This window comes from Scatophagus argus, chromosome 4 (genome assembly GCF_020382885.2).
Source record: "Scatophagus argus isolate fScaArg1 chromosome 4, fScaArg1.pri, whole genome shotgun sequence".
NCBI classification, from domain to species: Eukaryota; Metazoa; Chordata; class Actinopteri; family Scatophagidae; genus Scatophagus; species Scatophagus argus.
In genome coordinates, this window is record NC_058496.1 from 10,302,174 (window position 1) to 10,314,332 (window position 12,159).

A 12,159-nucleotide genomic window follows, 5' to 3' on the forward strand; every position below is an offset into this window, starting at 1 on the left:
CTGTCCTCTCCTTCTCTCTATCACTGTCCCCCTTTCCTCATGCCCCCCCCCCCCCAATTTTCCTCCTGTTTTCTTGCTCTTTTTTCCCTCTCCTGCTTTTATGTCCTTGAAGAGGTAATGACCATCTGTCTGTCTGTCTGTCTTTTTGTTCTCTCCACTTCTTCCCTCTTACTTTCTTATTCCTTCCTTCTCTTCTCTTTTGTTCTCTCCTCTCACTGTGTTGCTCTCTGTGCACATTTTGGCTTCCTGTCAAATCTAGTTTTAAGCTCAATATTTGAATGGAAACGGCACATCTGGAGCTCTACTAGATTTGTGATTTTCGACCTCCCCGTGAGCTGGTGCATAGCCTGAGATTCTTTAGCAGCTGCCCTCTTGGCTGCTCGACAGTACAGCCAGGGTCTGAAGATGACTGGGCTTTAGAAAATCCTGACAGCAACAGTCTGGCTGGCAGACATACACATTTTGTCTTTTTTCACTTCAGTAACTTTTAAACACAAGTCCTGTGTAATAATTTCACTTGAGAAAGTTAATTTGTTCACTGGATAAATGAGCCAGACAACTTAAATAACACAAAATTATCGTCATAAACATCAAGCACATTTTAATGAAAGATATTTTATTTTTTTCTTTGTTGTGAAGCCCTTTGTAACTGTTGTTTTGAAAGGTGCCTGAAGTAATTTTTATTAGTGTTGTTATTGCACCTCCGTCTTCTGTCTCTGCTGCTCCTCTCCTTCTTCTTTACAGTAACGTCCTCTGACACCACAAGGTCATGTTAAAGTGCTTTCTGGTCTGAGACTCCACAATAGGATGCACCAAGTTTATCACAGAGACGTAGAGAGAAGAAGAGATCACAGTCCTGCATGCTCTACGTGACAACTTTATTACATGCACACACACACACACACACAAGACCAGCAACAAACACCCATAAATGCACATAAAACACTTGCAAACACACGCAAACATTTATGGGAACAGCCAGGGAATCACACACACACACACACACATCATGCAGTTTTGTCACATGTTCTCATTCTCTGAGGCTCTCTGTATTGCTTTTGCAGGAATATGGTCCCATGGATAAATCACTCCTGTCTGCAGTGTCCTGAGTAATGTGTAACATGGTGTTTTGTTGCTTGTTGTTTAGGATCCGAACAGAGAGGAAGCCTTGCTGCAACAACTGAAAGAGAAAGATGAACTGATTCTCAGACTCCAAAGTGAACTGGTAAGATGCACTAACCAGAAAATATACATAAGAACAGGCAGGTTGGTGTTGGAATTTGCAAAACAACACATTATCTGTATTTTATTTGACTTTGTCTTTACGCCACTTATTAAGAATTACGAAATGGAGGGCCCCAGAATGCAGACATCAACATGAGCGATTAGGTATATAAGGAGACTTTAATAAAAGAACTTAATCAAAATGAAACAGGTGCAAACAAAAGGCAGCTGAGAGTCCAGCAGATACAGTCCCAACAAAGAAATAATCTAAGACAGGCAACTCGGCGAACACAGGGAAGCACAAGAATGACATAAAGGTTGGAAGCACAATGAATGGACAATATACACAAGGAGAACACAGGTATATAAAGACTGGGGTAACTAGAGGCGGGCCAAACAATCAGTGAAGGAGGGAAGGACAGGAAGTAAAGAACTAAACCAGCCACAAGGAGAGAAAAATTGCAAAATATAGCAGAAAACAAACTAAAGAAACTCCAAATCCTGACACTTGAATCATTTTTTGCAGTCATTTTGATTATTTTTACACCCACAAAATCCATGTTTTTCAAGGATGATATTGGACTTTAAAAATGACTTTTTTATGGGTTTTTTTTTAGAAGGCAATAATTGAAATGTAATGATATTTTCCTCTGTGTACTAAGTCCTTGGAGAATGCGTTGAATTGACAGAATAAAATGATTTTGTGTTTATTTTGTAGTCCTACTAAGACTGTAAAATAAGAAAGCAAGACTGGAAAGCTATAAATTGTACGACGTTGGGATGATACAGCAAAAGATTGACCACTCTTGTGAAATGAGAGTGAAATGCATACAGTATATGCCGTTGAATATTTGTATATTTATATGTTTTAGTATAAATGAATCCAGTAAAACAAAATGTCTTTGTAACTAGAGAAGCAGCTCTTCTCTCAGACATTGAGAAATTTGAGGTTGGTTTGCTCATCAAAATTTATTTCTGTAACAGTTTCTTTCTTTTGGTCTCTGTTTTTCTAAACTTTGAAATTAATAGTTAAAATAGCTTGAATGTTTTTAAATTATTTGTTTTATGGGTATAAATTAAAGACTAATTGCCTGACAAATTTTTTTCATCTCTTTTTAAAAATTTAACAATCCTTCTTCTATAGAAAGGCTAAAATAAATTTCAGAGAAAGGAAAGTTTTACTTTTGCTCATGAATTAGCAAAACAGTTTTCTTTCCTCTGATGGTGCTCTGCTGTGCGAGACTACATACAGCACAGGATGGAGTGAAAAGACAAGAACGACTGACCACAGAAAGAGAGAGGAAATGAATGTGAGAATGGCTTTATAGTTGGCGCAAAGTCACACCATAAATATCACATGGCGTGGCACCAGCAAGCCCATCTTTTCCATCCTTGTTAATGTAAACTGCTTGTTCCCGCCAGCTTAATGTAATAGCAAAATTATTGGGACTCCAGTCCAGCCAAGAGAGAAGAAAAATGTTTTCACATATTTGCTCCTGGAGACAAGGATGGGAAGCACTGAGTCATTTCCATGTTTGGATATTTGTAATAATCAAATTATACTCATGAAATATAGGAATTTATATGCGAACTATATTGTGTTGTCTATGACTTTTTCCACATTTTTGGAGGCTTGATTGTTGGATCATCTGCTGGAATGCTCCATACTGCAACGATTTTCATCTTTTGTCATCTGCAACTCTGTAATTTGTCACCTGTTCTCTCAAAGCAATGTAATGCAGACATTATGCCAGGCCTTAGCAGGATAATGTGCCAGTGTTATGATGCTGTTGTGAGAGATGCCAATCCGACCCACTGACATGATTCTCATTTGGCATCTGTTTGTTTGATCGCTTTCTGGCACTCGCATCTCATTTTTCTCACTCTTTCTCATTTGTCTCTTGTCCTCTTTTGACTGTGATAACATGTTCTCTCCCTTCCTGTCAGCAGCACGTGTCCTCCTCTCTCCTCTTTGTATGTGGGCTACACTCAGCTCCCTGTGCACATAATGTGCAGCTGATAGCAGAATTGAGCACATTTGTGTTAATACGTCAGATTTAAACCGAGTAGGTTTAAACTGAGAAGGTTTAAATGGCCACTCGGACAGCGACATGCTCAGGTACAGCTTCCCCAAAACTCAGGTGTGTCTGATGTTATCCATGGTTCAGACTCAGAGCCTTTCTCTTATTTAATACCCACTTGAGAAAGAAGCTGTTTAAGTCTGTTGGCACTGTTTAACAGTTCATCAAAGAATAATTTTCTCAGAAATTCATGTCTACAGGCAATGTAACATGGTGTACACTCACACAGTAAAGCGCCTTCTTAATCACAGTCAGTCGTTTCTTGTAGTTGGTTTTATTTTTAATAAATACACACAGCAGACTGTAATAATCTATAATGAGTTTTACATTTAATTATCATTTTCTTTCACAAGGAAATGGAATTCATTAGATAAAACACTTAAAGAAATGAAACGAATTAGCTGATTAGAAGTTAGAGAAGAAATTTCATTTTTTTTAATCTTTTTTTTTTTGTATTTTGAAGATGATAATATTTCAGTGGGGTAGTCCTCAGTGGATCAGGATTTATTAGTCTGGAGGCTGCTAGTTCAGTTTGTGATATACTTTTAGCTGTGATAAAGATAAAAGATTATCAAAAGATCATAGTAGTATGACCAAGTAGAATTTTAACCAGAATGAATTTTGCCTGTTTCAGGAAGTTTGATGTGTTCCAAATGGCTGATTAAAAACAGTGGAATTATAGCAGCAGTAATTAATATTTATTTCTTGGTCTGGGCAAGCACATTTGCTGACTGTCTTTTTTGAGCACTTTAAAGAAGTGAACATTGACAGTGCGACATCGATAGATACAGAAAGAGAATTCAGTTACTGTGCTACATGAACCTTAAAGCACTAACAGTAGAATTTACATCTTCAGGGACTTTTACACTGGTAATTATAGTAACGACAACAGAAAAGACAAAGTATGAGCAGGAAGAGAAGGAAGCGGAAACAATTTTTTTTCAAATAAAATTCCAAGCATTTTATCGTATATAAACACAAAATGAAAATGAAAAAATGTAAATTCTTCACATTAATGTCTGAAAAGAATTCACAACATACTGAAGTAGTCAACTGCAGTAGCAGACTGATGTTTTACACCTGGACAATTTGGCATTATTTATTTTACCTATGTATTTTCAATTTGGAAATTTTTACTACACTGTACTATGCAGCTTACCATTAGTCTACTTTTAATAGTGATTTTACACGTGATTTAAATGTTATCTTCTTCACGTGATTTTTTTTTGGGATGGAAAGCTGGGATGGAACTATCATCCTCATTGCTCTACAAATGACAAACCTGGCAGTGTCACAGAGATGTGGAGGATGTCAGTAATTTAAATGTCCTGCACAGAAATCAAGTGAAGCACATAGTATGTGCAGTGATGGTTACTGACTACAGCTAATGTTATTAAGTCCAGTGAAAAGACCCAAACCAAAGCAGCGCATTAGTCCAAACTCTACCAGCTTCAAGACTGTTGATTCCTATAAACATATCTTTTAATTTTAAGAAGGAGAAGTTTCCCATTTTCCTGTATCATATTTAGACACTCTTTCCAACTACACTTGTGGAGATTTGGTGCAGCAGTGGGTACTAACAGCATTAGGATGGTGCATGTGGGGTGTAATCAAAATAAACTATGGTGCTTTGTTCATGGTAATGGAGGAATATGTTGGTCAGGGTATCAATGTGGCTCATTAATGTGTTTTTAAAGGTTTTTGGACAACAAAAGACTATGACTCAGAGGAGTAAGATATACTATATCAGGCTACACAATTGAATTGTTAGCAGAATCAAATGAATGTTGTTTTTTTTCCATAGGATTTGATGACAATTAAATACAAAATATCTCTCCTTCCTTTCATTCCTTTACTTTCATTTCTGTCATGCTTTTTGGTTCCTTTTCTTCCTCTCCTTCTCCCATATGGTGAAATGGTGAAGCCTCCCGTTAAATTGCATGCATAAACATGCACATTGGCCTTGAATGTGTGTGTGCAGTTGTGTATGTATATTCATCTCTTCAGCACTTCAGTTCTCACTGATTTCCAAACATACTGCTAGGGTGTTTTTACAAGCAAAACGCTGCATGTAAATATTTGTGTGCGTTTTGATAAGCTAGCCTGACTTTATTTTTTTCTGGACCGTATGCCCTTGGAGCAAAGGTCATTCTGTCACTGCTTCAGATTTATAAAGTTTTGCATTTGAGAGGCTGTGTAACACTTGAGAACGTTTGTGATGTTGAGTGCGTCCGGACGAGAGTCTAAAACGGATACCTTGCCTGCCACAGCTAAGTTAAAGTGCAGGAAAGGGCAGCTCATAGCCAGCACTCTCCTCACTCTGCCTCCGTCTGTAAATCTGCCAGTGAAAACCGATTAATTATCTCCTAGAAGGACCTACTGGCTGGCTGGCCATCACTAGCTGTCACTTTTTATGAGTTTTCTCCTATCTCTGCTGGTGCATTTTGTTGAAGGACTGTGCTCCAACTGCAACGTTTAGAGACGGGAAGCCTCCCTTGCTTTTCATGTTAGGCTTGGACGTAACTAATGAAAACAGATTTTTCACTCAATCTGTCAGCTCGCTTCTGCTGGGTTTGAACAGAACAGTATATATTTGAGTTTAGAACTGTGTCATAAATTAACTTTCTTTCATCCCCCTTGCCATTAACCTATCCTTAAACCTCTTCTTAAATTGCTTGATTAATTTTAATCAAGGTTAATACGTTTCTCAATATTTCATAGCCATTGCAACTTTCAACTTGTTCTATTCCCCTACCCATGAGCAGAGTAGGGTGAGCACGTCAGAATGATTAGTGACATCGTCATAAAATGCTCCCAGTGGAAATAGTGTCGGGTTCTTCTCATTCAGAGGACTTGCAACCTGCCTTTTCAAAATAATCACATAGAGGGTAACCCAGAAGTCCGCTGGTTCCTGGTCAAGGTAAAAGTGCTGTATTTTGAAGGACAGTGCCAATGCTTTTCTCTCTGCCCCTCGGTCTGTAAATCTGCCAGAGGAAACCTATTAATTATGTCCTAGAAGGACCTTTCTGGCAGGCTGGCCAGCACTAGCTGTCACTTTTTATGAATTCTTCTCTACTGGTGCACTTTGAGGAGGGTTCCTGCTCCAGTACTTGGCTGTAGAAAAGTTCTCCTGCAATTCAGGCCAGTTTTACGACCTCCTGGATTTCCAGGAGGAGCAGCCGGAAGAAAGGAAGAAATTTGGGTTTGTTTTTTTTTTTTTCTCTCTCTCTCTGTTTTGATACCTAGCTAAGCATGAACGCCAGCTGCAGTGTTGTGAGCAGAGGCAAGGCATACGTCTGCTGGGAAAGCATTTAGTTGTTCCGATTTATTTGTATTTGATGTTCTTTCTTTTTGAGATTTTCGACATGGCTGATGGGTGTGTGTTTGTTTTATATGCAGGAGAGTGCCAAAGCTGCCCTGAAGATGAAAGACTGCCAAATGACTGACCGCACAACACAGACAGAACACATGGGACCAGAGGTGAGATACACACAGATCACATTCACATACACACACCCCCCTCTCGCTCTGTCAGACACAAACAATGCATTGTGCGCTTCTAGAACTGAAAATGTGCTTTATGTATGATTTCAAGCCCCTTTCTTCTCTACCTTCTTACTTGGTTAACTATCTCTGGCAATGCGTTTTATGCTGAGCCACAGCTGTCATCCCTCCACCCTCCTTTTTCTTCTTTCCCAATTCTTCAAGAGCATCTTCTTGTGCTGAGCAAAAGCTCTAATCCATCTTACTCTTCCTAAAGATGTTATATTGCAGTGACATTCATATTTTAGTCCACTACCTGCTCCTCCTCCGATTCTCACAGTGCACAGAGAGGGTGCTGTGCTGCATCCTACCTGCCTTCAGTTGACATGGCCTCTTTGGCTTTACTAGGAGCTGACAGTATGGGAGCACAGTAGACTTAATGGATGACTGTCTAAAAATGGCTGCCTGTATCAGAAACAGAAGCAGAGTTTGGGGTCTGTTTCGTTGTTTCTTTCTTTTAAAACACTTTTTTTATCTCCTCACTTTCTTGGAAAGTTCCTTAATACCCATAATCCTTTCGTGTATTAAAGATGGAAAGAAACGTTAAAGGGAGAAAGCTGTGTCATTGTGTGTGACCTGGCTGTGGCAATACCTACACATACTGACTTACATTCACACACACACACACACACACACACACACACACACACACACACACACACACACATACAACAGATAATCTTTGACTCTTTGTTTATTTTTATGTATGTGAACTTAACTTTAGTTACTGGCTACACAAAGCACGCACTTTATATTATTTTACTTCATTCACAGAGGTAGACAAAGAATGGCATTTGCTCATTGCAGTTTAATATGAGGATTCTGCTATCATATTTCATACAGATATCAACCTGATTTAAATGCCCACATGAGCAGGAGTTTGTCTCTACCTGCACTGGTTCTGCACAAACTTCAGTTGTAAATTATTTGGTTATTTCTATGATGGTGATAACAGTTTTGCAATGGAGTAGAGAATCCTGCAGACGTTCATATACTCAAACTATAAAATAAACACAGTCAAATGCACAGTTATGATTCTGCATTACCATATTATGTTGTTCATTGCAGTCGCAGGGTTATTGCGAATGAAAATGCAAAGCTTCAGATGCTACATTTTCCAGAACCCCCTCAGCCCCTTGAAAACAAGGAGATGAACAGTGGTTATGAGCACTTGTTTAGACTTAGATAGAAAAAAAAGGTTTCACTGTTTTCAGATTATTATGGAGCTAAGTGTCATTTAGATGTGGACTTTGTTTTGTTACTGTTCAGCATCCTGGTGGAGGCAGAACAAGATCTGCTTAAAGTGTTCACAGTGGATCTGGTGTGTGTATTTAGGTTTTTACAATGCGCACCACTCACATTATAGACTAAAGGTGGAAAACATGCAGCCGTTCTCAGACGGCAGTAAAGACAGTCAGTCAGCTAAATGGTTTTTTAACAGTTTTAACGGTGAACATGCAAGTTGTTGTGAATGCTGGGAAGAAACAGACATAAATCTTTACCTTGCTGCATATTTTACGAAACAGAAATACACATGCATTTTGATCATGAATATGCAGTAGATGTGTCCATTCTGTGAAATAAATGCGGAGGTAATAGAGGTTTGCATGATTCTGTAAATCTTAAAAATGGCACAGATCTAGATGCTGCTTTCTGCACTGCACTCTTGACCAGATCCACACTGGTGGACTGTCCACGGCTGTTAATGCAGTGAATCTCGACCAAAATTGCAGTGCAGTGCTGGATTGCTACTGGCAACCTCTCTACTTTAACTGAGTGGTGCGCAGCAGGTTATCCAGACAAGCACAAGGCAGGAAAGCACCTCACTGCGTCTCAGAAAAATGCCACTTTCCTGAACTGTCTGCATGAAGTTACAACCCTGAATCCTATCATTTTACTACAACATCTCATCATTTTTTCCTCTTGCTACATGTTAAGTTTCTTTCTTTCTTTCTTTCTATCACTTTCTTACACATTAATACACACACAACCCTGGATATGTCTGCACTGTGTTCCATTTGCAGTTGCATATAATGCATTTCTCATAATAAAGCCCAAAGTGGCCTCACATAATTGTATGTTGGTGCTAGAGGCCGAAGCAAGCAAAGCTGTGGGTTTGTGTAGTATGTGTTGGTGCACAAACCTGCATCTGTGTCTATGTGTTTGTCATTGTCTGTGCCTGAATGTGTATTTGCTTTATGAAGCAGCCATTAGCTCTGGCCTTAGACAGCAAAGTCATTGAAATTGCTGCTGAAAGTGTCAAAGTAACCTTGGTCAAATAGGTTGCATTTAAGAGTCAGACATTATAATTTATTCAGTTTTGTGATTGTTTGTGTGCTTTTATGTATTGTCAAGCCTCACGTGGCTTAATCTGCCACCATCAGTGTGGTGATGCCACAGAATGAATTGAGTTCAACTGTTTTGTTTGTCTAGTCTCTTAATAACTGTTTGTCCAGACGAACTGGGCAAAAAGCCCAGTGAAAAAAATGGACTGGTGCTTTGAGAAGCTACAGATTATTATTATTTTTTTTCCTTGACATTCTGATTAATTTCAATTAATTTAATTAAATTAATTTCACCTTGATTTGCCTCACCAGGAGGGTAGTGAGAATGATGCCATGTCTTTGGTCTCACAGCACAGTGTATATGAGGAGAGATTTAATCTTTGAACACTGACTCAATTATATCATCTCTCTCAGATGAAGTGGTTTGATTAATTGGCGGGTGTTCATTTGAATTCCAGTAGTGCCACTGCAGGTCTCATCTACTCTGCAGGTGGAAAACAGCATGATATTAGCATACCAGACATACATTTGTGCATTTAATAAAAAGAGGAGGGCAGTACTCATACGTGCTCATCACTGTTTCATAGGGTTGAAAGTTTGTCGAGGGGGTTGCAGTATTCCCAAACTCCTTAAATCTGTTCAGAACCACAATAACCGTGCCTTCCTAATACACTATGTCTTCAGCAAGTCTGGCCAGTACTCTACCGTATGGCATTGTTATCTATTATAAAACTGGTACCTAGCTATAGAGTCCTCCATATGCTCAGGCCCCTTGAGTAGAAGGGCTCTTAATTAGAGGAGCAGCTGGCTGCCCGCTAGCAAGCTAGGCTAGCAGCACAGGTGACTTAACTCAGCAGTAGCTACAGCATGTGCGGCCTGATTTTAGCCCCCCTCCCCTCCCATGTGCATATGACTACTGTGTATGAGAGAGAGAGGGACTGAGTGTGTGGGAGATGCTGCAGCATGGAGCGGGCCTATATAGGTTAGCTACCCCAGTGCATCGAGGACAGTCTGCTAGCAACAGAAAGTGTGTCTACAAGTGGGGCAGCTATTTCTACTGCTTCACGAGGTCGACCATCTCACTCATCCTCTCTCTCCCTTTGCCTCATTCTCCTTTTTTTCTGGAACGTCCTCCTACTTTTCCTCACTTCGTTGTCTTCCACCTGCTTTTGTTCGCTAAACCCTGAAAGTGCAGAAGTTAGCTTTACAAAGTTCCTTACCTATACTCACCCGGGTTTCCAGGGCTCCAGGAGTCCATCAGGGATTCTCCTGCCCTGATTTCCTCACCATCGGACACTCTGTCCTAGGGACAGCTCCTGGCCCCCACACTCTGTCCCACAGAAATACAACTTCAGGCCAACTTGCCTCAAAGTTTGTTTTATTTTACTTTAACAAGGCTACCTTATGACTTGGGCTACCCAGTGGGAGTTCCGGGAAGGTCCAGAAAGGAAAAGCTATTAAAATTGCTGGAGTGCAAGCCTCACTCTTCACTGTAAAGTCACATTGTGCTCTCGAATGATTGTTTGTATCAATCTTGAGTCAAGATTAAATTATGTCTTAGTTGATGTTTTAGTTAGTTTTCACAGCCCTAATTAGTAAATGGTAAAGATAATAATGGATTGTTTTGCTTTTATCATGGACCCATTTTCTTAATTTCTCCTGCATTAATTTCTTTTGTTATTTTCTTTCTTTTTCTTTTATTTTTACATGGTCAAACCAATTTATTATGCAGTACATCGACTAAACCTTAGGGCTTCTCAATCTACCAGATGTCAGTCCAGTCTCTTTTGACCTTCTTCAGCTGTAAATGTGGCCAGGCTGATTTTATGAAGGCAGATTGCCGCAGTAAATGAGTGAGAATGTGAGGTGAGAAAAAGGGACCTCTGCAATGACTAAGTGCATGACAAAGCTCTGCTTTGATTAGGTATGGCACACAATACACCAGTGATTTTTTATTTTTTTTTTATAGTGATTTTGACCCTGTGTCGGTCACAAACTAAAATATTCTTTTGATTTAACAGTCGCACTACATATAGTATTCTGGGGCCTCGTAAAGAGTGCAGCTAAACAAGACCCAGATATCCACCTGAAGCTTATGAGTGGCAGTTTAGTGTAAGGGCCAAACACAAATTCAAAAGCGTAGACTGACCCCCATTTTTCAGTTCTGCACTTAAAGTATTCTCTGCTCTCTGTCAGTGAGCCAATGTAGAGATGGCAGGTAGGGTGAAAGGGAAACTGAAAAAGAGTAAGACAGGGAGAAAAAAGGAGGGTTAGAGAGAAAAGGCGAGAAGCTATTTTACGTCCCGCAGAGACTCTTAAGAGCTGGAGGTATGGTGGCTGTTTGAAAGTTTTTTAGTGGGATTGAATTGATTGAGATTGCTTTCTTTCAGCAAACTAATTTCATGGGCATTCTTAAAAGGAACGTTTTATGGTGGGAATCAAAAGCTCTTGATGTTTAGCTCACTCTTGTTCCCTTTCTCACTCTGTCTTTCTCACTCTCGTCTCTGTCATTTTCTATTCTCCATAGATTTATGCAACTTTTTCTCCTGGTTTCACACTCACCCCTCTTTTTTATCCCCTCTCTTCATCCCCTCTCTCCTTAGTAGCTTCGAAAGGGATGAGGAAATGGAGGGATAGTTGAGGATCGTTTACCGTCTGTTTGCAGGCTATCACATTTGAATGAAGAAACATTTAAGTAGATTGTGCAGATTCTTCCCTCTTTATCTACCATTCCGTTTTTCTCCTCTCTCTGCCAAAAAAGAAATATACCGAGATATGGAGTGCTTATTTTATGTGCAGAGGAATTATCTCTTTGGGACAGATGGGTTAGATCATATAAAGAATGATGACACAATGGGAAAAAAATCAAGTCACAGTCCAGGTGTATGTGCATGAGCCTTTGTTTTTTGTGTGTGAATGAGTAAATCTATGCTTTGTCTTTTCTGGCAGCTTGACCCTATAAGTAGAGCCATCTTTATAAAACATAAAATGTATGTAAATATTAAGGTTAGTAAGTTTACTTACTA

The 12,159-nt window shown here is 39.4% G+C and overlaps 1 protein-coding gene across 6 annotated transcripts in view; it reads left to right on the forward strand.

The window, feature by feature from the left end:
- The window catches only part of ccser1 (coiled-coil serine-rich protein 1), a 113,063-nt gene that overhangs the window by 51,525 nt on the left and 49,379 nt on the right, over positions 1-12,159 (forward strand). For all 6 annotated transcript variants that reach the window (XR_006843251.1, XM_046387644.1, XM_046387643.1 and 3 more), the window contains exons 9-10: positions 1,148-1,225; positions 6,705-6,785. Coding sequence is in view for 5 of the 6 variants with exons in the window: in XM_046387644.1 (XP_046243600.1) it covers positions 1,148-1,225; positions 6,705-6,785 (159 nt within the window). In the remaining variant the exon portion in view is untranslated. The remainder of the gene's footprint in view (positions 1-1,147; positions 1,226-6,704; positions 6,786-12,159) is intronic.